The 26868-nt window shown below is 40.9% G+C and overlaps 1 protein-coding gene across 4 annotated transcripts in view; it reads right to left on the bottom strand.

Annotated features, from left to right (window-relative positions):
- ATP9B (ATPase phospholipid transporting 9B (putative)) overlaps window positions 1-26868 on the bottom strand; it is a 217414-nt gene that overhangs the window by 106481 nt on the left and 84065 nt on the right. For all 4 annotated transcript variants that reach the window (XR_014297509.1, XM_082667371.1, XM_082667370.1 and 1 more), the window contains 3 exons: window positions 24662-24742; window positions 16101-16176; window positions 5638-5714 (listed from right to left, as the gene is read on the bottom strand). Coding sequence is in view for 3 of the 4 variants with exons in the window: in XM_082667371.1 (XP_082523497.1) it covers window positions 5638-5714; window positions 16101-16176; window positions 24662-24742 (234 nt within the window). In the remaining variant the exon portion in view is untranslated. The remainder of the gene's footprint in view (window positions 1-5637; window positions 5715-16100; window positions 16177-24661; window positions 24743-26868) is intronic.

Raw genomic sequence — 26868 nt, 5'->3', positions numbered from 1 at the left:
TATTCTAATAAGCTCCTGTAATACGGGTAAAACTGTATATGCTGATTACATAAAATTAGCAAGTTGGATTTCCAGAACGAACTTCAAGGCCATTCTAAAAGGATGAATTCAAGTGGGACGTCTGTCACAGTCATAGAATTCAGTTACAGTGTGATCAATTTTGCAGGATTCTCTGTGTATCTCCGACTGCGGTGTCCACCGAGGGGACGGTAGCTTTCAGTCTCTAGTGTGTGTCAGAGCCCCCAGAGGTTCGGATTCAGGAAGTCTGAGGGGAGGGACTCTAGGGGGTCGAATCAGTGCCGCAGATGTGAAGCTGATGTCGCCAACCCAGGCCACTCAACTGGGCTGTGCAGGTCAGGAGCCACAGAGTAAGACGGGGCTGAGGCACAGCTACAGAAAGTCCCAGACTTTCTATTTTTTAAGAATGCACACTTGGGATAAAGTGGCATGACATCTGTAACCACAGAAAAAGATGAAACTAGTAGGGAATTTGTGTTAAACCTGGTTCAGGGTATATGAGTGATCATACTTTTCTCCTTCCTTTTCTGTCTGAAGTTGTCTTTAAAAAAGCAGCTAGAGAAGAGCAAGATGGACAAAACGATGACAAACAGGAGAGTGGCCCAAAACGGGCTTCGGACACTAGCTGAGTAGGTAATTTTTAAGATACATTTTATGAAACAACCAATACGAACTGGTCAACTTAGCTAACAGCCATCTGCTCAACCCAAGGACGACATTTTACAACGTGCCCAGGCTGGTCCACAAGTAGCCCCAGCCTCAACAGGGAAGTGACACTCACGTTCCTAGGGCAGCAGAGGCGGCCGTGGTAATGTCAGAGGGAGACGGCTCTTCGGAACAGCCGCCACCAAAGATGCGAACTTGTGCGCAGGACAGGGGAAGGGGGCCCTGCGAGCGGGCAAGAGTACTAAGAACGCTATGAAGTCCAGTGGCATAACCTGCAGGGCCCCTGTGTCTCCCGGGGGCATCTGTGGGCAGTTCCTCTGACCCTCCCACCCCACAACCTGGAACTTTAGACCAGCCATTTCTTCACTTCTGCCTGGGGGCTCCTGAACAGCAGCCTGAGAAAGCCACATACTCATTACTGGCTCCATGAGAAATTTAAGATTCAGCTGGGGCCCTAACACTGCCCAATAGTTTATGAGCCTAAATTATTAGGCTATAATCTTTCTCAATGCTTTTAGGAACTGTCTCAAATTCTTACCATGTTCTGCATTAATTTCACTACATCAATTATTGTTATTATCACTAACTTTTTTTCCCTTAAATTAGCACTGCTTTAACTGTAGCGTTTTCCATCCTAGGAACTTACAGCAATTTACAGATCTGCATGATGCTGCTGTATACCCCATAGTGAAATATGGAGTAAGGGCGGGGGGGGGGGGGAAGATACTGGCTGATTAACAGATGACTGTAAATCTTTTCTTTCTTTATTCTTATTTTTCTTAATTTATTTTTTTGAAGTATAGTTGATTTACAATTTCGTGTTAGTTTTAGGTGTACAGCACAGTGATTCAGTTATACACATATATCTATTGTTTTTCAGGTTCTTTTCCCTTATAGGTTATTACAAAATATTGAGTATAGCCCCCTGTGCAATACAGTAGGTCCTTGTTGGTTCTCTATTTTATACACAGTAGTGTATGTATGTCAATCCCAAACTCCTACTTTATCCCTCCCCTCCCCTCGTTCCCCTTGCTAACTGTAAGTTTTCTACGTCTGTGAGCGTAAATATTTTCTGCAAAATCAAAGAGGCCACATCATATTTTCTATGGTAGCTGTTTTCCATATAACAGTATATAATTTCCCCTTTAAGTAATTTTGTATTTATATATTTAAGTTACTATTAGATGCCTATGAAACTTATTCTTCCAAAGAATATTTTTCCTCTTTATAAACTAAGACCCTCTCTTCTTTTACTGGAAGCATCAGTAGTTTTTTGATATTGGTTTTCTCACCAGAAACAAAATCAATAAAATCCTTTCCCCAGGGCAGCATCAATCAGTTCTTACCACCACGGCTTCTCTGGTGCTCTGGGCCCTGCCTCAAAGCGTGTCCGGCCTCCCCTGCTCAGCCATGGCCGAGAGCCCTCCTTCGAAGGCTTCTACCTGCCCCTGCATCTGCCCTCCACCCGAGCTTTTCACTTCACCACGACTTCTATGTGCTTAGTCCGCGGACCCTTCAGCCCTTCACCTCCGGGGCCTCCGCCACATGGCCCGCTGCCAACTGCCGGCCACTCTGCAAGTGCTGTCCTCTCAGCCTTCCTCCCTGGCTACCCTTCCCTGCTTCACCCTAGCTGCTGGCACTTTTAGGGCTCTACGAGGTTGCTCCTTGTTTTTTAACTCTCTGTGAAAGGCTGGAAACTCTCACCCATAAGCGCACTGCCGGTGGTCAGCAGTGCTTGTCATTAAACATCCCCAATTCTCCCTCCTCCCCGGCTGGGGTAGGACTGTACGTCCCTAATTCCTCCAACTTCGGTGAAGCCATTCAAGTGCTCTGGCCAAGGAAACACGCCCACACCGCTGACCGGCTGAGCGCGGAGGCGTGTGTAACCTGCCACGCCAGTTTCTTCTTATCCCCACGGTCACCAAGGCGTGCTTCCAGGAGGGGCCCCCGCGGAATGGTGCCGAGCAGAGCGCCTGCCCACATCTCAGACATGTACACGAGGAGAGAAGGAACCTCTGGTGTGTGCGCCACTGTGCTTCCAGGGCTGTTTCACCTGACACTCTATCCCCACAGGCATTCCACGCATAGGGCAGCGCTCAGAATGGAGGGTTAGGAACAGTGTGGCTTCCCCAAAGAAATCCAATGAAACTCAGGCAAATGCTTCAAAGCATTTTAAATGCTTGCTTTTTGTTTCCACTAGCCTTCTGTGAAATCCAGAAGCTTGCTGGTTTAGTAAGCTACAGAAGAACACTGAGATGTCGTCTGCAGATAATAACGTCTTACAAACAGCGAACATAACTTCTGTCTTCCCTCTGTTTAGGATTCAAACATCACGCATTCTTTTCTTTCAGCACATATCAATACTTGCCCTAGATACATTACATCTGCTGCTTTTTGTCCACTGTAGCATGCTTGCAACCTTTTCCTGAATTTTGCTCTTATAAATCCGGCATTTAACACTTAGGAAGATTTAATGACATATGCGCATTGAGAGATTTTCTCTCTCTCCTAAGATGATCCCTTGATTTACAAGAAGCTTTTCAGGCTGGAGCTCTGCCACCCGCAGTGCCCTGAGGGAGCGGCAGCCCCATGCAGATGAGGCTGCCCCCTGAGCTGCAGTCGCCCTGCTCTGAAAGCAGCTGGCTCCGGCTCCTCCGGGGGCTGCCATGCAGACTCACGGCACAATGGACATAGAGTGCTCAGATCAGTGCCTGCCTGTGTGAGAGCTTCCCTAGGGCTTTCAACCAGAAGGGGAGCAGCAAACGCTGATCAAGCCCCAGAAAGGTTCGGCCCCAGAAAGAGCACGTCTGCTCCCCACGTGAGGCTGTCAAGCGGCAGAGCGAAGATCCGAGCCCAATCCTGCAAGACGCCAAAGGAGTTCTTCCTGTTGTAAGAGAGATTTTGCTAACGCAAGGAAACTGGGAAGGCTGTCTAAACCGGGAAGGAGGAAGGGAGGCTGAGAGGACGAGGAGGAAGAGGGGGTGCAGGAGGGCGGAGGGGAGGGCGGGGGGAGGGTGGGGGGAGGGCGGAGGGGAGGGCCTGAAAGGCGGGCAGCTCTGAAGCCGCTCAGGGCCTGGGCACTGCTCAGGGAGTGTGTCTTGACTGACAACGAGGGTGGGGTTGAAAAACCACGGCACTCATTCATATTTCACATTTCACTTTGTAGAAAGGTAACGGTGATAGGTAGCATTTACCGAGTAATAAGGCACAGAATTAAGCCGCTTGCCCACAGTCAAAGAGCTGGTCAGTGCAACACCCAGACTCTAACCCAGGCTGGTCAACCTCCAGCGCCAGAGTTCTTCACTGCGGTCAGAAACCTGGGAAAGGTCACCTAAGTAACTCTGGATCAACACCCAAGGGAACAAGCACGTGAGCCAAAACCGAAGGTGCCCGGAGGAAAGAAGTGGCCGTGTGTAGACAGACGGTGAGAAAGTGACAGCAAGTGAGCGGCACAGAAGGGAAAGGGAGAACAAGAAAAGAAGTTGGATTACAAAGTTTTCAGATTTTAAACTTAATAGTTAAAATTAAATTTACCCTCAAATACCATCATAAGTGTAAAAGTAAAATGATTAAGGAAAACCCCCCCAGAAATCATATATGTGTTACTAGACGTCCAAGTTTTGCTTACTAAAGAAAAACACCATACTTGCCAGAAAACACACATAACTATGTATGCGATTCTAACTCTTGCCATTAGTTTAGTAATTTATTTTTAAATAATTTAACTCTACTGTAGAATTACTGACTTGGGTATATTTGATTTACTCAAATTAAAGCCAAGTTTTATATATATATATATATAAATCGACAGAGAATTTTTCCCCCATTATCAAAATCAGAATTTATACTAAAATAATAGTAGCACAACATTTTTCTTTGACTTCTGTAAACATGTCACCCACAGACATCTGGAGCCCTAACAAATACAGGAATATAAAGTGCCACCAGATGCAGCCCTGGGAGGCAGCTGGGGATGCGCTCCACACGGGAAGCACAGTCGGCTGCACTGCACGCAGGTCCAGGCATTCACAGCGTCAGTGATGCGTCCCTCGTTTCTGAAGGGTTAACTAATTTTTAAAATAGTATTTAGCTGAAAAAATGAAACACATCTTGTCCTAAAAGATATCTTTCAAAGAATTATTTCATTTCTATTGCTTTGTTATAAATTTCCTGCAGAAGACAACCTGTCCTATGAATTACTCACAAAGCAAGGTGTGACTCCATGAGAGGATTTTTTTGTTCTACTTAGATGCACACAAATTATATTTCAAAGAAAAGTGAGTAAAATGCACAGTTAGAAAGAGCTTCTCATTCAGTAGATATTACCACATATTATGACTTGATACAAAATGTGCTGTTCAAGTCATAACTACTGAGAATTCAAACTAACCTTTTGTTATGATTTAACTTACACACACCATGACTGCATAAATAACAATTTTAGGACTGTAACAGGAATATAATTAACTTAGGAATATAATCAAGCAGTCTAAAAACTAAAATCTGGTTTTCAATATGCTTCTTCTGAAATGGAAATAACAAATAAAACTGGTTTAACAATAAAACACTGTCAAATTACATACCATAAAAACATTAATACAGATTCCTTTATTTTAAAAAAGAATCATCAACATAAAAATAGAGTGCAAATTATAAAATAAATAGACTGAGGAGAAATTAAAAGACCCACAATTAACTGTTAAATTATGGGCAAATTATATATACAACGATGAAAATTTAAGAGCCATATAAAACTCTGATTAACCAAGAAAAAACAGTTTTGAAAATTCCTCGACACGAGCATGCTGTTACACAAACACGGAGAATTCATACCCTGAATCACCAACATTTTGAAACTCTGTTTCACAAACAAGCTACTCAGAACTACACGTGCTCTCTCACTGAAAGGAGGAGGTGAGTTCAGTCAAGCAGTCGGTCCTCAAGCTAGCCTACCTTACTTTTTGGATTGGATGTGTTCATTACACTTCGAGTCTCTTTTCCAGTATAAATGACAACACCTATTATAGTACCTGCAAAACACAAAAGTGGTCCTTACAGATAAACTTGAAGGATATGCACAGAAGTAACACTTGCTAATTAATCGTTTTGATGGAAAATATTATGACACCATTTGATTTTATACAGATTTATCCAACAGCATATTTAATTTCAGTAGTTCTAGAAAATCTAATCTCAACTTTAAAAATAAACTTTGAAAAACTCAAATGATTTCTTAAGTGATACTAATTTACCTACACAAAACATTAGAAAATGTACTAATATTCTTTTCACTGGCAATAGAGAGCGTGGCACTGCTCACTCATTAATGCCTATTAAAATGGTAACTCTAACACCGAAGCTACATCAAGAGAGCTTACATTCTAACTGATCAATTCATGCGATCCCAACAAGATGGTACCGGTGGGGGGGGGGCAGTTTCTCTGAACAGGAGTCTGAGAGCATCCTTTCACTGTAAAGATGCAGGACAACCAGGCACAAGAGCCTCTGCTCACATTTCAGGACACAGACAATGAAAACAGTAAGAGGAGTATTATAAAGACAATATTTGATTTTGAATTTATATGTTATGTCTCTTTTATTCCTGTCTCCTGAAAGTTTGGTTTTCTAATTGTACATGTTAAGAAGAAATGATAATTTTGCGGTCTATCAAACTTAAGATAAAAGAACAGTAAAATACCCCTAGAACGATCTATACATTACAAAGGCTCAGATCAGAGGCATTCATCTCTGGAATGTCAAATTAAAAACCATGGAAGTCCGCCTCTAGAACTGCTGCTGTGCATAATTTATATTTCTAATTTTCACAAAATTTGAAGGTGAGAAACACAATTAAGGTGAGAAAGATGATATATCCATAATACTCACTGAAATCAACAACCACTGCAGAATTAACCCTAATAATTATACAAAAACTCTTTGATGTCACATTAATGTAATGTGTGGAATTTAGTGAGTCCTAAGGCAGGACCTGTGGAGTAAATGCGACCGAGGTGATCTCGGGTCTACATAACAATGACAGCTGTGCACCACACATCTCAGCACACCACCAAAAGCCTCCTCCACGGAACGCCCAGGAAGACAGAAGATGCCAGGGTACGTACAGCTCAGCAGTGACAGCTGCAGACGTTACGTGTTTGCTCTTTTTTAGAATAAGCATCTCTTTTTTCCCCCTTTGTAATTGTGTGCCCTGGGAAGCTGTGAGGCTTGCACTTACTGCGCTCTTCAAAGCAGAGCGGCCCCATGTGACTATGGACCTCCACTCCACCAACGGAGGACACAGAGAGGGACTGGTGACACCTGCACTGAGCTGGGCTGCAAATGGCGCATCAGGAGCATCAAGGAGCAAGACCCCAGAAGTGAGGAACCGAGTTTCGTCGCCCACTTCCCAGCCCACAACAACTGCCCCGTGAGACCGAAGCTTGAGAAGCAGCGAGCTGCAGGCTGCTGCGCGCTCCAGCGCCCCCACTGGTCCTGCCTCTCAGACTCCATGCTGCTTCTGTGGCCCTGCACCAGAGCTCTCTGGGTCCAGCCCCTTGAGTGACGCCCGAGTGGGACGGGTTCCCCTGCTGGCCGATCCCAGATACTAAGTTTTCTCTAAAGCAGAAGCCTTGCAAACTATGTGTGGTACAGGTTTTACTTTTAAATTTCTAATTGGTCACAAGGCCTAGTTTTGCAAAATATCACATCAATAAATTATTAAGAGAAACAAATAACAAAAAAAATTTGACAAAACATATGTTCCAATCTTCTTAACACTAAATTCCTTCATCAAATTCTTATAAATTTTCCAAAAGTTTACTCTCATTTGCTGTATTTTCTACCATCAGTATCAGCCCTGGACCCCTGACTGCGTACAGAACCTGCAGTCCTGCTCTGGGGCTCAGCCTGGACCCCCATCTGAGCACATACGTCCAGCAGACTCTAGAGGACTCATCCTTCCTTCCAGGCTCTCGGCAACTTAAGATCAGAATGCTCCCATATCCACCTATTACTGAAACACGGCAAGTTTCCTGGTTCTCTGAACCAACAAGGGGAAGAAGCATGGCACCCTGGGAAGTCGTGTTTTTCCCTCTCTGGTGCCCTCAGTCCTTGTGTCTGTTTATCTGTCTGTGTCAACTTGAGTCCTTGCTCCCATGCGTTTGGTTTCTACAGCCAGGGAGGAAGGCCTGAGCTCACTTCACCAGGAGGCAACTTGAATTCAATCGACACATAACTTTTTTTTTTAATCTGTATTGGGGTAGAGTTGATTTACGATGTGTTAGTTTCAGTTGTACAGCAAAGTGAACCAGTTATACGTCTACATATACCCATTCTTTTTTAGATTCTTTTCCCATATAAGTCATTACAGAGTACTGAGTAGAGTTCTCTGTGCTATACAGTAGGTGCTTATTAGTTATCTATTTTAAATATAGTAGTGACACATAACTTTTAAAGAATAAAATTTTTAAAAATGCTGGTCTTTCCCTCTCAGCTTGTAATCCAGTGTAAAGAAGGTAAGAGCCCTTGTATTACTCCTGGAAATCCAAAGTACTTCAAACGTATCTCAGTATGCGGAAGGCTGCTTATATAGAGAGTCTAGCAACTGCTCACGTTAATAGGCTTTGAAATAGAGTTAGGCATGTGTTGAAAGGTTTGAAATCCATGAAAGAGCTTGCATTTCAAAAATGACTGAACAAAATTTAAAATTAAAGGCACTTTATTTAAACTTGCGGAACGATTGTTTTAAACAATCTAAATACTCTCTCAGAAGATACAATACTCTGGCCACTGAATTCTATCTCTGGAAGAATAAGAAAGGGTTATCTATGCGGCAAATGTGTTATGATGCCTACATTTGTGTCTGTGTTGCCGAAGTTCACAAGCAGGAGCTACCACTTGCCAAGGTCATCCTGAGAATGAAGGTCAGGAGAGAAACACTGTGCACAGTGAATTATCTAGGATACCTCAAGCCTCCAGCCTGGGTTGCTTCTGGCTCTTTGAGAAGAGAGGCCAAAAATCAATAGTACTGGGGATCAGTAACAACATTCTAACATACAGGAAACAAAAGATGAAATAAATTTAAAAAGAAAAAGAGAATCTTCAAATATCTTTATGAGTGAACTCAATCTTGATTCTTTATTAAAAAGAATAAATATCAACATGATGAAAAAAAATAGGATACAACACCTAGATACAACTAGATACAGAAAATGTAAAATCTGTGACCAGGTATGCAAACGTGGTATGCTGTAAGTATTTTCCTATAAACTATTACATGCCAAGTGCTGAAGGTCAAAGGCCATGGAGGACAGCACCCCTGGAATCAAATCCTGGGTACACGACCCTGCTAACATGGCAGGCCTTCTGAGCCACAGCCCTTACCTGGACCTCAAGAAGGACCGGCCTGCCCTCCCTGCTGCCTCTGACAGTGTGCCACACTTACTTCCGCTCTCTTTTTATTGTGAGAAATTTTAAAAATTCATCATGACAAAAAACCAACATCTACTAACGGAAGAGAATCTCCACCTATTAAAATCATGTTTGCTTTCATGCTTTTTTAATGATGTTAAAACACTAGTGCAAAACTTCGTCTCTGAAGAAGAACTACAATCCTGCAGCCTGTGGAAGGAAAACCACATTCACAGAAAGATAGACAAAATGAAAAGGCAGAGGACGTTGTACCAGATGAAGGAACAAGATAAAACTCCAAAAAAACAACTAAATGAAGGAACAAGATAAATGAAGGAACAAGATAAAACTCCAGTAAAACAACTAAATGAAGTGGAGATAGGCAACCTTCCAGAAAAAGAATTCAGAATAATGATAGTGAAGATGATCCAGGACCTGGGAAAAACAATGGAGGCAAAGATAGACAAGATGCAAGAAATGTTTAACAAAGACCTAGAAGAATTAAAGAACAAACACCTAGAATAATTAAAGAACAAACAAACAGAGATAAACAATACAATAACTGAAATGAAAACTACACTAGAAGGAATCAATAGCAGAATAACTGAGGCAGAAGAACGGATAAGTAACCTGGAAGACAGAATGGTAGAGTTCACTTCCACAGAACAGAATAAAGAAACAAGAATGAAAAGAAATGAAGACAGCCTAAGAGACCTCTGGGACAACATTAAATGCAACAACATTCACATTATAGGGGTCCCAGAAGGAGAAGAGAGAGAGAAAGGACCTGAGAAAATATTTGAAGAGATTATAGTCAAAAACTTCCCTAACATGGGAAAGGAAGTAGCCACCCAAGTCTAGGAGGCACAGAGAGTCCCAGGCAGGATAAACCCAAGGAGAAACACGCCAAGACACATAATAATCAAACTGACAAAAATTAAAGACAAAGAAAAATTATTGAAAGCAACAAGGGAAAAATGACAAATAACATACAAGGAACTCCCATAAGGTTAACAACTGATTTCTAGCAGAAGCTCTACAAGCCAGAAGGGAGTGGCACAATACATTTAAAGTGATGAAAGGGAAGAACCTGCAATCAAGATTACTCTACCTGGCAAGGATCTCATTCAGATTCGATGGAGAAATCAAAAGCTTTACAGACAAGCAAAAGCTAAGAGAATTCAGCACCACCAAACCAGCTCTACAACAAATGCTAAAGGAACTTCTCTAAGTGGGAGACACAAGAGTAGAAAAGGGCCTACAAAAACAAACCCAAAACAATTAAGAAAATGGTAATAGGAACATACATATCGATAATTACCTTAAACGTGAATGGATTAAATGCTCCAACCAAAAGACACAGGCTCGCTGAATGGATACAAAAACACGACCCATCTATATGCTGTCTGCAAGAGACCCACTTCAGACCTGGGGACACATACAGACTGAAAGTGAGGGGATGGAAAAAGATATTCCATGCAAATGGAAATCAAAAGAAAGCTGGAGTATCAATACTCATATCAGATCAAACAGACTTTAAAATAAAGAATGTTACAAGAGACAAGGAAGGACACTACATAATGATCAAGGGATCAATCCAAGAAGAAGATATAACAAATATATATGTACCCAATATAGGAGCACCTCAATACATACGGCAACTGCTAACAGCTATAAAAGAGGAAATCGACAGTAACACAATAGTGGGGGACATTAACAGCTCAGTAACACCAATGGACAGATCATCCAGCCAGAAAATGAATAAGGAAACACAAGCTTTAAATGACACAGTAGACCAGATAGATTTAATTGATATTTAAAGGACATTCCATCCAAAAACAGCAGATTACACTTTTTTCTCAAGTGCACACAGAACTCTCTCTAGGATAGATCACATCTTGGGTCACAAATCAAGCCTCTGTAAATTTAAGAAAAGTGAAATCATATCAAGCATCTTTTCCTACCACAACACTATGAGATTAGAAATAAATTACAGGGAAAAAAACCGTAAAAAACACAAACACATGGAGGCTAAGCAACACGTTACTAAATAACAAAAAGATCACTGAAGAAATCAAAGAGGAAATCAAAAAATACCTAGAGACAAATGACAATGAAAATACAATGATCCAAAGCCTATGGGATGCAGCAAAAGCAGTTCTAAGAGGGAAGTTTATACCAATACAAGCCTATCTCAAGAAACAAGAAAAATCTCAAATAAACAATCTAAACTTACACCTAAAGGAGCTAGAGAAAGAAGAACAAACAAAACCCAAAGTTAGTAGAAGGAAAGAAATCATAAATATCAGAGCAGAAATAAATGAAATAGAAATAAAGAAAACAATAGCAAAGATCAAAAAAACTAAAAGTTGGTTCTTTGAGAAGATAAACAAAATTGATAAACCTTTAGCCAGACTCATCAAGAAAAAGAGAGGACTCAAATCCATAAAATTAGAGGGGCTTCCCCGGTGGTGCAGTGGTTGAGAGTCTGCCTGCCAATGCACAGGACACTGGTTTCAGCCCTCGTCTGGGAAGATCCCACATGCCGTGGAGCAGCTAGGCCCGTGAGCCACAACTGCTGAGCCTGCGCATCTGGAGCCTGTGCTCCGCAACAAGAGAGGCCGCGATAGTGAGAGGCCCGTGCACCGCGATGAAGAGTGGCCCCCACTTGCCGCAAATAGAGAAAGCCCTCGCACAGAAACGAAGACCCAACACAGCCAAAAACAAATAAATTAATTAATTAATTTAAAAAATAAAATAAAATTAGAAATGGAAAAGGAGAAGTTACAACGGACACCGCGGAAATACAAAGCATTATAAGACACTACTACAAGCAACTCTGTGCCAATAAAATGGACAACCTGGAAGAAATGGACAAATTCTTAGAAAGGTATAACCTTCCAATGGAGACTGAACCAGGAAGGAATAGAAAATATGAACAGACCAATCATAAGGAATGAAATTGAAACTGTGATTTAAAATCTTCCAACAAACAAAAGTCCAAGACCAGATGGCTTGACAGGTGAAATCTAGCAAACATTTAGAGAAGAGCTAACACCCATCCTTCTCAAACTCTTCCACAAAATTGCAGAGGAAGGAACACTCCCAAACTCATTCTATGAAGCCACCATCACCCTGATACCAAAACCAGACAAAGATGCTACAAAAAAAGAAAATTATACACCAAAATCACTGATGAATATAGATGCAAAAATCCTCAACACAATACTAGCAAACAGAATCCAACAACACATTAAAAGGACCATACACCATGATCAAGTGGGATTTATCCCAGGGATGCAAAGATTCTTCAGTATACGCAAATCAATCAATGTGATACACCGTATTAACAAACTGAAGAAGAAAAACCATATGATCATCTCAACAGATGCATAGAAAGCTTTTGACAAAATTCAACACCCATTTATGATAAAAACTCTCCAGAAAGTGGGCACAGAGGGAACCTACCTCAACCTAATAAAGACCATATACAACAAACTCACAGCAAACATCATTCTCAATGGTGAAAAACTGAAAGCATTCCCTCTAGGATCAGGAACAAGACAAGGATGTCCACTCTTACCACTATTATTCAATATAGTTTTGGAAGTCCTAACCATGGCAATCAGAGAAGAAAAAGAAATAAAAGGAACACAAATTGGAAAAGAAAAAGTAAAACTCTCACTGTTTGCAGATGACATGATACTATACATAGAGAATCCTAAAGATGCCACCAGAAAACTACTAGAGCTAATCAATGAATCTGGTAAAGTTGCAGGATACAAAATTAATGCACAGAAATCTCTTGCATTCTTATATACTAGCAACAAAATGTCACAAAGAGAAATAAAGGAAACAATCCCATTCACCACTGCAACAAAAATAATAAAATATCTAGGAATAAACCTACTTAAGGAGGTAAAAGACCTGTACTCAGAAACTACAAGACACTGATGAAAGAAATCAAAGATGACACAAACAGATATACCATGTTCTTGGATTGGAAGAATCAATATTGTGAAAATGACTGTACTACCCAAAGCAATCGACAGATTCTATGCAATCCCTATCAAATTACCAGTGGCATTTTTTTACAGAACTAGAATAAAAAACCCTTAAAAGTTGTATGGAGACACAAAAGACCCCAAATAGCCAAAGCAGTCTTGAGGGAAAAAAACGGAGCTGGAGGAATCAGACTCCCTGGCTTCAGACTATACTACAAACCTACAGTAATCAAGACAATATGGTACTGGCACAAAAACAGAAATGTAGATCAATGGAACAGGACAGAAAGCCCAGAGATAAACCCATGCACCTATGGTCAACTGATCTATGACAAAGGAGGCAAGGATATACAATGGAGAAAAGACAGCCTCTTCAATAAGTGGTGCTGGGAAAACTGGACAGCTACATGGAAAAGAATGAAATTAGAACACTCCCTAACACCATACACAAAAATAAACTCAGAATGGATTAGAGACCTAAATGTAAGACCAGACACTATAAAACTCTTAGAGGAAAATATAGGAAGAACACTCTTTGACATAAATCACAGCAAGATCATTTTTGATCCACCTCCCAGAGTAATGGAAATAAAAACAAAAATAAACAAATGGAACCTAATGAAACTTAAAACCTTTTGCAAAGGAAAGGAAACTACAAACAAGATGAAAAGACAACTCTCAGAATGGGAGAAAATATTTGCAAACGAATCAACAGACAATGGATTAATCTCCAAAATATATAAACAGCTCATGCAGCTCAATATTAACAAAACAAACAACCCAATCAAAAAATGGGCAGAAGACTTAAATAGACATTTCTCCAAAGAAGACATACAGATGGCCAAGAAGCACATGAAAAGCTGCTCAATATCACTAATCATTAGAGAAATGCAAATCAAAACTATAATGAGGTATCGCCTCACACCAGTTAGAATGGGCATCATCAGAAAACTCTACAAACAACAAATGCTGGAGAGGGTGTGGAGAAAAGGGAACCCTCTCGCACTGTTGGTGGGAATGTAAATTGATACAGCCACTATGGAGAACAGCATGGAGGTTCCTTAAAAAACTAAAAATAGAATTATCATATGACCCAGCAATGCCACTACTGGGCATATTACCCAAAGAAAACCACAAATCAAAAAGACACATGCACCCCAATGTTCACTGCAGCACTGTTTTCAACTGCCAGGTCATGGAAGCAACCTAAATGCTCACTGACAGATGAATGGATAAAGAAGATGTGGTACATGTATACAATGGAATATTACTCAGCCATAAAAAGGAACAAAACTGGGTCATTTGTAGAGATGTGGATGAATCTAGAGACTGTCATACAGAGTGAAGTAAGTCAGAAAGAGAAAAACAAATATCGTACATTAACGCATATATGTGGAACCTAGAAAAATGGTACAGATGAACCGGTTTGCAGGGCAGATATAGAGACACAGATGTAGAGAACAAATGTATGGACACCAAGGGGGGAAGTGGCAGGGGGGACGGTGGTGGGACGAATTGGGATTGAGATTGGGATTGACAGGTACACACTAATATGTATAAAATAGATAACTTATAAGAACCTGCTGTATAAAAAATAAATAAAATTCAAAAATTCAAATAAATAAACTGTTCATTCCCTGTCCTCTACAGGGGACATGTGCTCTGGTCTAGCAGCTCCCTGACCCTTCTGTGTACCCACGCCCCATCTTAGCACAAACGCTGAAGTGCCCTGCATGGATCTGAGCCCCTCCTGCTCCACGTGCCAGGCACATGGCCCTCGGAACCCTGTCTTCAGCCTGCTGTGCCCCTCAGCATGAGGCCTCTGCACACAGTCAGTGCCGTCTGTGTGGTTTAAAATCTAGTTCACGTGTTTCTTCTTCAGGGAAGCCTCCTCCAGACCCTGACCAGGTAAGGTTTTCACTTCTTTGTTTTCAAGGCACCCTGCACTTTTCTGAGATACTCAGCATAGCTCAAATGACTTCTCTCTTTTTCTTTCTTTTTATTTTCGGCTGCACCACGTGGCTTACAGAACCTTAGTTCCCCGACCAGGGAATGAACCTGGGCCCTGGCAGTGAAAGCGTCGAATCCTAACCACTAGGCCACCAGGGAATTCCCTTTGGCTCATTTTCTTCATTTCTTTCTCACCATAAGCTGTCCCACACTGTATCACCAGCGCCAGGTCTGGAGCGGAGATCCCATACACAACCCCAGAAGGAGGACTGTGCTCTAAGGGGAGCGCTGCCAACACTGGTGACAGATGCTGAGACAGACATTCCTCCCTTGAGTGCTTCTCCGCATCCTATCCCACCAGCACCCTTAACGCTCCCTGCTGGTACCTCCTGGTACCATCCACAAGGTCAATCATTTTCTAAAAAGGTGATAATCACTTAGATTTTCAATGCCTCTCAGAGAAATTGACTTTACAAAATGTACATTTAAGTGGCCTCCCTGTTCAACCACTGGAAATATTCCAACATACTCCAATTTTACTTAAAAGAACCTTCATCGTGGCCCCTAAAGGCCCAACCCAATCTCCCTCCTAAGGTCCCTGTCTCATCTAATACTTCTCTCCCTCATAGACAAGCGACCACACCGACCTCCTCAGCTGTTAGATGAATGAGAAGTGGTCAGAGCCCTCTGAAGTCACCGTTTGCTTCCCCGGTTCTGCTGTGCCACCTGTCTTTAAGGCACACTGACAAGTTTGCCATGAAACAGATGTCAAAACTAGCCAAATGCCCCCTGCCTTGCTACACAAGGGTGCACCCTCCTTAGCTGTTTCAGCCTAGCTCCTCCAAGCGTGATAAGCAGCAGCGCAAGCCTCGCCCTGGGCTTGTCTGAGATGCAGACTCTAAGGCCTGGTCCACATCCACTGAACGGGAGTATATGTTTAATAAGGTCCCTGTGGTGCAAAGCACTTTGACAACATTTGTTTGGAGTCACTTAAAAACACAAAGCGTCTCCTATATGTGCGAATTCATGTGAAAAACAGAGCTTATTTCTCACCTGATGCAACAACAGTGCTTGCCCACAAGGTATTTTCTATGCTGAGACTTTCATGAATGGGTGGATCACTATCTTCCTGTTCAAGGAGAAAAAAGTAAGAAAAAAGCAAATTAGCAACTTTTTTATTACTCGTACTTCAGATATCCACAGTGTTAAAAACAAGTCCACCAGCTGGATCCAGCTAACGAGCAGTGAAAAGGCAGTGAAAAATAGGGGTAAAAGACAGGAATTTACACAGAGGATTCTGGGATGATGGCGGAGCAAGAAGCACCAGGAATGGCCCCCAACCTGGGCCACAACTACAGGGACAGAATCTGTCTGATGTAACTAATTTAGAATCCAGAGCTGGTTAAGGCTTGCAAGTTCCAGAGGAAGCGCTGGATGGTTACTGCAATCAATTGTGGTGACTTTCAGGTCTTAGCACGTAGCACCTACCCATCCCACCCTCAGCCACATGGCAGGAGGCCATACACGTGTTTCTAGAGCAGCTTGCAGAAGCCAGCCAGGGTGGACCAAAAGGACCTTGTCCTCCAATATCAGGAATCTGTGCTCTGATGCTGCTTAAGATGGCAGAGATGCAGCCAAAGAGGCAGGTGGCCATTGTTGCCACACCTCCCCCCTTGTTGCAAACCCCTCCCCCACCAAGTGGATTTCAAGGGCGAGTGCCCCGTTTATCCCCCTTTGTTTTTCTCTTTTCCCCCTTTTGGAAGACAGACATTAAAGACTAGGACATTCAAAAACAACTGCATAGACACGAAAAGACAGAAAATGATGGCACATGCCCAGGAAAGGCTCAGAAAAGACATAAGAAAGCATTAAGTTTATACCTCAGGCTGAGCCTCAGCAGAGAGAGAGCCTACCACAATCAAAAAATAAAATAAAATAAACAAAAGCAATGACAGAAACCCAACGAACCCTGGTTTTGACTTCTGGAGTTACCACATTATTATATTCAAATGTACTGTGTTCAACAAAAAAATAACAAGGCATAAAAACCAACAGAAAGGTATGGTCCTTTCAAAGGAAAAATATAAATCAACAGAAACTATCCCTGAAAAAGATCTGATGGCAGTTATACTAGACAAAGATTTTAAAAGAAAAATATTAAAGATGTTCAAAGACATAAAGATGTGGAGAGAGTCAAGAAAACAATGTATGAACAAAGCGGAAGTGTGAATGAAGAAATAGAAAACCCAAACAGAAACCAAAAGAAATTCAAGAGCTGAAAAGTACGATGAGCAAAATGAAAAATTCACTAAAGGGATTCAAGGCAGTTTTGAGCAGACAGAAGAAAGAATTAGTGAACCTGAAGGTAGGACAATGGAAATTACTGAGGCTGAGAAAGAGAAAGAAAAGAGACTGCAGAAAGTTCAAAGGGCCTAAGGGATCTGAAGGACAGAAAAAAGCGAACCAGTATACACACTGTGGAAATCCAAGAAGAAGAAGAGAGAGATAAAGGGGCAGAGAGACTATTTGAAGAAATAATGGCTGAAATCCCCCAAAGTTAATGAAAGACATGAATGTAAGTATTCAAGCTCAGTCAAATCCATGTAAGAACTGAAAGAGACCCACACCAAGACACATTATAATCAAACTTTCCAAAGACAAGGACAAAGAGAGAATCTTAAATAGCAAGAAAGAAGTGAATCGTCACATACAAGCGATCCTCAATAAAATGATTAGCAGATTTCTCATCAGAAACTATCGAGGCCAGAAGGCAGTGCACTGGTATAGACAAAGTGCTAAAAGAAAAAGAACTGTTAACAAAGAATCCTATATCCAGCAAAACTGTCCTTCAAAAGTGAGGGAGAAATCAAGACATTCCCAGATAAACAAAAGCTGAGGAACACTGTAAATCAACTATACTCCAATAACAAGTTTTTTAAAAATGCATGCTTAGCCAAATTGGGGAGCGGGGGAGAAGCTGAGGGGAGCTGGTGACCACTGGACCTTCCGGGCAAGAAGTGCTGCTCAAGGGAGTCCTGAAGACTGAAATAAAAGGACACTAGACAGTCTTCAAAACCACATGGAGAATTAAAGATCTCAATGCAGATGAATAATTATAAAAGTAAATATTATTGTAACAATGGTTTGTAACTGTACTCTTTCTTCTCTACATGATTTAAGAGACTAATATATTTAGAGAAAAAAAGCTTATTATTCTAAAAGCTAGTATTATTGTAACTTTGGTTTGTAACTCCAAATCTTATTTCTACATAATTTAAGACACTCATGCATTTAAAAGAATTATTAGTTGATATTTTTAGGACACAATATATAAAGATATAATTTTGTGACAGTGACAACTGAAAGAGCTGAGGAAAGAGCTGTAAAGGAGCAGAGTTTTAATATGTTATTGAACTTAACTTGGTGTAAACTCAAATTAGAGTGTTATAACTTCAGGGTGTTAAATGTAATCCCCATGGTAACCAAAAAGAAAACAGCTACAGAGTATACTCAAAAGAAATGAGAAACAAATTTAAACATTTCACTATAAAAAAAAAATCAATGAAACAAAATACAAGACAGTAATGCAGGAAATGAGAGACAATAAAACTATAGGCCATATAGAAAACAAATAGTACAATGACAGAAATAAATTGCTCCTTATCACTAATTACTTCAAATATAAATGGATTAAACTCACCAATCACAAGACAGATATTGGCAGAATGGATAAAAACAAATGATCCAACTATATGCTATCTACAAGAGACTCACTTTAGATCCAAAGACACAAAGAAGTTGAAAGTTAAAGTATGGGAAAAGATATTCCCTGCAAATAGTGAGCAAAAGAGAGCAGGGGTAGCTATACTAATGTCAGAAAAAACAGATGTTAAATCAAAAAGGATCACAAGAGACATTATGTATTAATTAAATGTTCAATAAGGTAAAAGATATGATAATTATACACCATTATGCTCCTAATAAAAGACAATATATGAAGCAACAATTGATAGAACTCAAGGGAGAAATAGTTGAAGACTTTTATATCCCACTCACAGTTATGGGCAGAACAACCAGACTGAAGTAAGGAAATAGAGAACTTAACACAATAAGCCAATTAGATCTAACAGACATATATAGAACACTCCACACAACAACAGCATACACATTGTTCTCAAGTGCATATGGGGTATTTTCTAAGATACACCTTATGTTAGGCCACAAATTAAGTCTCAATAGATTTTAAAAAATAGATATCATACAAAGTATCTATATCTACTCCAACCATGACAAGATATAGTTAGAAATTAATAACAGAAGATTCACAAAATTGTGGAAATCAAACAACATTCTTTTTAAAAAACAATGAATTAGGGAGGGGGAAGGGTAAGCTGGGACGAAGTGAGAGAGTGGCATGGACTTATATATACTACCAAATGTAAAATAGATAGCTAGTGGGAAACAGCCACATAGCACAAGGAGATCAGCTCAGTGCTTTGTGACCACCTAGAGGGGTGGGATAGGGAGGGTGGGAGGGAGATGCAAGATGGAGGAGATATGGGGATATATGTATATGTATAGCTGATTCACTTTGTTATACAGCAGAAACTAACACACCATTGTAAAGCAATTATACTTCAATAAAGATGTTAAAAAAAACCCAATGAATTAAAATGAAAAGGGAAATTAGAAAATACTTAGAGACAAGTGACAAGGAAAATATAATTTATAAAAACCCATGGGATACAGCATAAGTGGTGCTAAGGGGGAAATTTCTAGCTTATATAGTTATATAATTTATAACAATTTATAATTGTTTAAATTCCAAAACAGGAAAGATCTCAAATCAACAACCTAACTTTAGAACTTAAGGAACTAGAAAAAGAAGAACAAATTAAACCCAAAGTTAGCAGAGGAAGGTAAAAATAAAGAACAGAGTAGAGATAAACAAAATAAAGAACAAGAAAAATTAATAAATATGAAAGTTACTTCTTCAAAAAGATCAACAAATTTGAAAAACCTTTGGCTAGATGGACTAAGAAAAAAAGGAAGACTCAAATTACTAAAATCAGAAATGAAAGTAGGGATATTACTATGATTCTAAAAAAATAAAAAGGATTATAAGAGAGTATTATGAACAACCATACGCTAACAAACAGGATAACCTAGGTGACATGGACAAATTCCTAAAAAACACAAAATCTACCAAGACTAATCATGGAGAAATAAAAAAACTAAACAGACCTATACCTTGTAGAGATTAAATCAATACTCAAAAATCTCCTGACAAAGAAAATCCCTAGCTCTGATGACTTCACTGGTGAAATCTACCAAAAATTTAAAGAATTAATATTAATCTTTCTCAAATTATTCCAAAAAATTGAAGAGGAAGGACACTTCCTAATTCACTCTGTAAGGCCAGCACAACCCTCATATCAAAGCCAGACTAAGAGACTACTAGAAAAGTAAACTACAGACCAATATCTTCTATGAACAATGATGCAAAAATCCTGTACAAAATACCAAAAAAACAAATTCAGCAGCATATTAAAAGGATTAAACTCTGTGACCAAGTGAGATTTATTCCTGAAATGCAACAATGGTTCAACGTATATATCAATCAACAAAATACATCACATTAACAGAATGAAGAGAAAAACTCCACACGATCATCTCAATTGATGCAGAAAACACATTTGCCAAAATTCAACACCCTTTTATGATAAAAAACATTCAACACACTAGGAATAGAAGGGAACTAACTACCTCCACATAATAAAAGCCATATATGAAAAACCCACTGGGTACACGATACCAAATGGTGAAATACTAAAACCTTTTCCTCTAAGATCAGAATGTCTGCTTTCACCACAACTATTCAACATACTATATAATACTGGAAGTTCTAGCCACAGCAGTTGTACAGAAAAGAGAAATAAGAGGCACAATTTGGAAAGGAAGATGTAAAATTATCTCTGTTTGCAGATGTTATGATCGTAGAAAATCCTGAAGAGTTCACAAAAAAATGGTTGGATTAATAAATGAATTCAGCAAAGTAGCAGAATACAAATTCATCATGCAAAAATCACTTGCGTTTCTATATATGAACTATCTGAAAAAGAAATTACAAAAACAATTCCACTTATAATAGCATCAAAAACAATAAAATATTTAGGAATTAATTTAACCAAGGAAGTGAAAGATTTGTACAATGAAAACTACAAAATATTTCCAAAAGAAAGTAAAAAAGACATAAATAAATGGAAACGCATCCCATGTTCATGGATGAGAAGACTGAATATTGTTAATATGTCAGTATTACCCGAAGTGATTTACAGATTCAATGCAATCCCTTATCAAAATCCCAACGACATTTTTTTCAGGAATAGAAAAATCCATTCTAAGATTCATATGGAATATCAAGGGAACTGAAATATTCAAAACAATCTCGAAAAAGAAAAACTAAACTGGAGGGCTCATACTTCCTGATTTGAAAATGTAATACAAAGTTACAGTAATCAAAACAGTATAGTGCTGCCTAAAGACAGACATATAGACCAATGGAATAAAGTGGAGAGCCCAGGAAAAAACCCTTGCATATAAGGTTAAATGTTTTGACAAGGGTGCCAAGACCACCCAATGGGGAAAGGACAATCTTTTCAACAAATGATGCTGACAAAACTGGATATCCATATGCAAAGGATGAAGTTACCCCTCCCTAACAATATATACAAAAATAACTCAAAAGGGATCAAAGATCTAAATGCAAGACTTACAATAATAAAACACTTAGAAGAAAACATAGGACAAAAGCTTCATGATATTAGGTTTTGCAATGATTTTTTGGATAAGACAGCAAAGTCACAAGTAACAAAGGAGAAAATAAACAAACTGGACTTCATGAAGATCAACGAATTTTGTGCTTCAAAGGCACTATCAACAGAGTAAAAGGCAACTCACAGAATGGAAGAAAATACGTACAAATCAAGTCCCTGAGAAGGAATTAATATCCAGAATATATGGAGAACTCCTAAAACTCAACAAAAAACCCAAACAACCCAATTTGAAAATGGGCAAAGGACTTGAATAGACATTTCTCCAAAGAAGGTATACAGGGCTTCCCTGGTGGCGCAGTGGTTGAGAGTCTGCCTGCTGATGCAGGGGACACGGGTTCGTGCCCCAGTCCGGGAAGATCCCACATGCCGCGGAGCAGCTGGGCCCGTGAGCCATGGCTGCTGAGCCTGCGCGTCCGGAGCCTGTGCTCCGCAGCGGGAGAGGCCACAGCAGTGAGAGGCCCGCGTACCACAAAAAAAAAAAAAAAAAAAGAAGGTATACAAATGGCCATAAAGAACATGAAAAGATGCTCAACATTGCTAATCACTAGTAAAGTGCAAATCAAAACCAAAATGAGGTAACTTCTCAAACCCAGTAACATGGCTACTATCAGAAAACAACAAGTTCTGGTGAGGATGTGGAGAAACTGGACCCACTGTTCACTGCTGGTGAGAATGTAAAACAGTATAACCGCTGTGGAACTGCTTTTGGCAGTTCCACAAAAATTGAAAATAGAATTATCATATGATCCAGAAATTCCACTTCTGGGTATATACTTGAAAGAACTAAAAGGAGGGTCTCAAAGATATATCTGTATTCCCACGTTCACAGCAGCATTATTCACAGTAGCTAAAACACAGAAGCAACCCTACCTGTCCACACAGGTGGGGTGCTATTCCTCAAGAAACAATTCACTTTAGGATTATAAACTGGTGTTTCTTTTAACTGTGCCTTAGTTATATCATCTGTAAATAGGAGAGTTCTTCAATTCATTCAGATGTGTACTTGGTATCTGAATATACACCAAGTCCTGTATTAGAAACTGGAGCTATGAGAAGAAGTAAGACAGCCATTCACCTAAGTAGTTTCTGGTTTCATGTGAGAGCTAAACGAGCACAGAATAATGACAAAATAGAACCCCAAGGGCAAATATAAAGGCAGGCAGAAGTGCAACAATATCAAAGAAAAGGGAATACAAGGAAGCCTTCCAAATGATGGTACTTAAACTGGGTCTTGAAATGCAGGAGCTCCGCAGACAGCCCTTGATTAAAGGGGTTTGTCTACTCCATACTCTGAAGCCAGCACACGGCCATTCTCTGTTTCTGCAGACACACACACACTTTTGCCTTCATTTCAAAGTCCCTTAGGAGTTACAGTTTGTCAAGTAAAATATGGTACACTTGCTGCATTTAGTAGTTTTAGCTTAAAAATATCTATTGATAATTATATGGCTGCATCAATATAGAAAATACTAAGGAAATATATATCTTAAGCGGGGAAAAAAATGAGGCTTATATTATTCCAGTATGTACGTACATGGGAAACAATTTGAAGGGGAAGAGTCAAAAGAATAATATGACTATTTATATTAGGATGGTAAGGCTATAAAATTTTTAAATACCTTTAACCTTTTTATTTTTATATAGTTTTATACTAATGGTGATAATATATTTATAAATTTCCAAATATATCAGGAACCAAATCAAGCTCTCACCCAGTGGCTCCCACACCATCATTACAGTCTTCACAACACAGGAGCTTATCCAAGTCCTTGGCTGCAGCACCAGCACCCTTCCCTGTTTCTTCCACAGAAAACTGTCCGGCAGGGAACCACCCTGTGCTTACAACCAGGGTAGCCGTTCAAGGTAAAGAGATAAAAGCTGCCTAACTCAGAAATAGATAATCCAGGAATACTGAGTTTTCCTTTTGACTTTAATGGTTTTATAGAACAAAGTATCAACTCTAAAAAGAGAGAAGTAGATGGCTATACCAAAACGCCATAATAATGAAGAGAATGTAGAATGAAACACACATGTGTGTATATAAGGAAATGGACGTGCACATACAGATATCCATCCAACCAGTTAATAAAAATCAAGAAATGATGTGGATATCATAATGTATTAACTATTATCCAAAATCAAAACTGAAATAGCTGAATTACTTCATTTTACTGACTCATAATATTTTAAGGGAAAAGGATCTTATCAAGAATAAATATGCTGGGACTTCCCTGGTGGCACAGTGGTTAAGAATCCGCCTGCCAATGCAGGGGACATGGGTTTGGTTCCCTGTCCGGGAAGATCCCACATGCCGCGAAGCAACTAAGTCCGTGCGCCACAGCTACTGAGCCTGCGCTCTAGAGCCCGCGAGGCACAACTACTGAGCCCGCGTGCCACAACTACTGAAGCCCACGCGCCTAGAGCTCACGCTCTGAAACAGGAGAAGCCGCCACACTGCAACGAAGAGCAGTCCCCGCTCACTGCAACTAGAGAAAGCCCGCGCACAGCAACAAAGACCCAACGCAGCCAAAAATAAATAAATAAATATTTTTAAAAAAGAGTAAATATGCTAAAAATAGAAAAACTGTACTGAATGTACCCCAAAGAAATATTTGCTATAGGAAAATTTAAGAACTTGAAATATTCTCTAGTTCTTCACTTTTTAGTTCAGAACTTGTTTGAATTGATTATTGATTTAATTACTTTTTCAAAATAAAGGTTTGCTACTTTTAACTTACATAGTGAATACATTTGTGTTTAACAAAAGACTTAACTTACCCTGGTAAATGTGCCTTCAAAACTATGAATATCCAGTTGTGGCTTCTGAGCATAAACATAAGCATTGATAGAAAAAAGGTCCTGGAAAACAGAATATCTGAATTAATTCCATAATAATTAAACAAAATGACTTGGAAATTTTCCAATTACCAATTAATACTTTTCATATCTTATTTACCAAAAGTGACGGTTTTCTTATGTTTTGTTGCCAACGCTGCGGATGAGGATGGAAGAGAACTCAAAGGAACAGTTTTTAAGGCCAACGGAGGTGTGCGGACTCTCCCAACTCCAATGGACAACTGCTGCCCCCTGGCAGGTTGTGTCAGAAGCAGCCGGCGACGCTTATAAGACACAGGGCACCGAGGCAGCCCCGCGGCCCGCAAGCCTGCCCCCCCTCCCGAGACTCACACCTAACGCTGCAGTCTGATTACTAAGAGAGCTGTCCCAGCAAGGGGGTGACCTGTCCTGGGCCACGCCCAAGATTAACGCTCAGGATGGAAGGGGTGGGAGCTATGGAGAGCCATCTGAAAAAGCCTGAGGATTCAGCGTTCTTCTTGACCAAATCCTGAACATGGTGTGTCTTCCTGGTTAAGTTATAGGAAAATATTTTCCTGCAAAAAATACTTTGTTTCTTGCCTAAAACCCTTCCAGCTGAAAGGCCTGGGGAGGAAGGGATGTCTGAAGAGACAGAGTTAGGATTGCCGCCTGGTGCACGAGGATCCTGTGATGACAGAAGGAACAAAGCCCTGACCCTGGGGAGGAGCAGAGAGAGGACAAGATCAGCTGAGCCTCCCACAAGCGTCCGCAGGCTCCCCTCCCGCTGAGGAAACATGCACTGCCCTGACCGCTTCTGCCAGAGGCCGGCGCCTGAAACCCAAAGGGGCCGCTGGGCGCACCTGACAGCTCGGGCTCCTCGGTGACGGTGCACGGGCACTGCTTCAGCCCTCCCAAAGGGCTCACCAACACCAAGAGTGCGGGCTGGTCTCACCCGGCCGCGCCGGGTCTAAGGATAACAATGCTGCGTATACTTTTGCTGCAAACACGCCCCGGCCAAGCGAGTGGGCTGTGCAGGAAGTTTCACACAGCAGGCCTGAGAAAGCCCTGCCTGCAAGGCCGGCCCTTGGCTGCGGTCTGGGAATGTGGATCCCAGGAGAGCTGCCACCCTTCCCAGATAAGAGAGTGCCTAAACCAGTTATTCAAGCAACACGGCTCATGACGAACACCCACTTTCCTTCTTGCGGGGGGCGGGGGATATGGGGGGGTGCATCTGGCGTGTGGTACGTCCCAGGCAGAGGGTGCCTCCAGGCCCAGCCCCCAGTAAAGGCCCTGCGAGTCTCTAATGAGCTTCCCTGGTAGAAACTACTTCCCACGTGTTCCCACATGATGGTGGGGACCTCAGCGTGTCCTGTGTGAGTCCCCTGGGAGGGGAGTCTGGAAGCTCTTGCCTGCTTTCCTGCGATGTCGCCCTGTGCCTGTTCTCTGTGCTGACTGCTCTGAGCCCTTTCACTGTAACCACTCATGGCCACGAGGAGGACAAGACGCTGAGCCCTGGGAGCCCTCCGAGAGAATCATCAAAACTGGGGGCGTCTGGAGGATCCCCCGTCACAGACAGTTTGCCATTTTTATAGGTTTCGTTTGTTTCCTGTTTTGTTTTGGTTTTGCCTCATGGCTGCTAACACTTAGAAAACACAGCCTTCCGGACATGAAGAACAAAGGTCAGACCACAGCCGCTGATGTGCGAGAGGAATAGGCGGCCTCAGGGGGCCGCAGTGCTGTGCGCGCTCTGATGCTCAGCCCAAGCCACTGTGCAGGCAGGTTTCAGGCAGTCCGGCTCGTCCAGAAGAAAGGAACAAAGACCTCCGCCGCTCCTCACTGAAGGGAAGATGGAGCTGGCAGTCTGACTTCACTCAGTTACCACCAGTCAAAACAAAACCAAACAAAACCCCCAATGCTCTTCAGAAGAACATCATAGAATCCAGAGTCTCTACAATGCATCAGTAATGCTGAAGATCCAATCAAAATGTCCAGACACAGGAGGAAATGAGAACACAGGATCCACATTCAAGTAGAGTCCAATCAAAGAAGACTAATTCTGAGATGACTAGACATCAGAATTAAGAGATGAGAATTTCAAAGCAGTTACTAGAACATCTCAAATTTTTAAAGGAAAACATTCTCCTAATAAACAATAAACAAACAGGAAACCA

This window comes from Grampus griseus (assembly GCF_964374135.1).
Source record: "Grampus griseus genome assembly, chromosome: 12".
NCBI classification, from domain to species: Eukaryota; Metazoa; Chordata; class Mammalia; order Artiodactyla; family Delphinidae; genus Grampus; species Grampus griseus.
The sequence above is the reverse complement of the archived record's forward strand: the minus strand, read 5'-3'. Positions and strand labels throughout refer to the sequence as shown.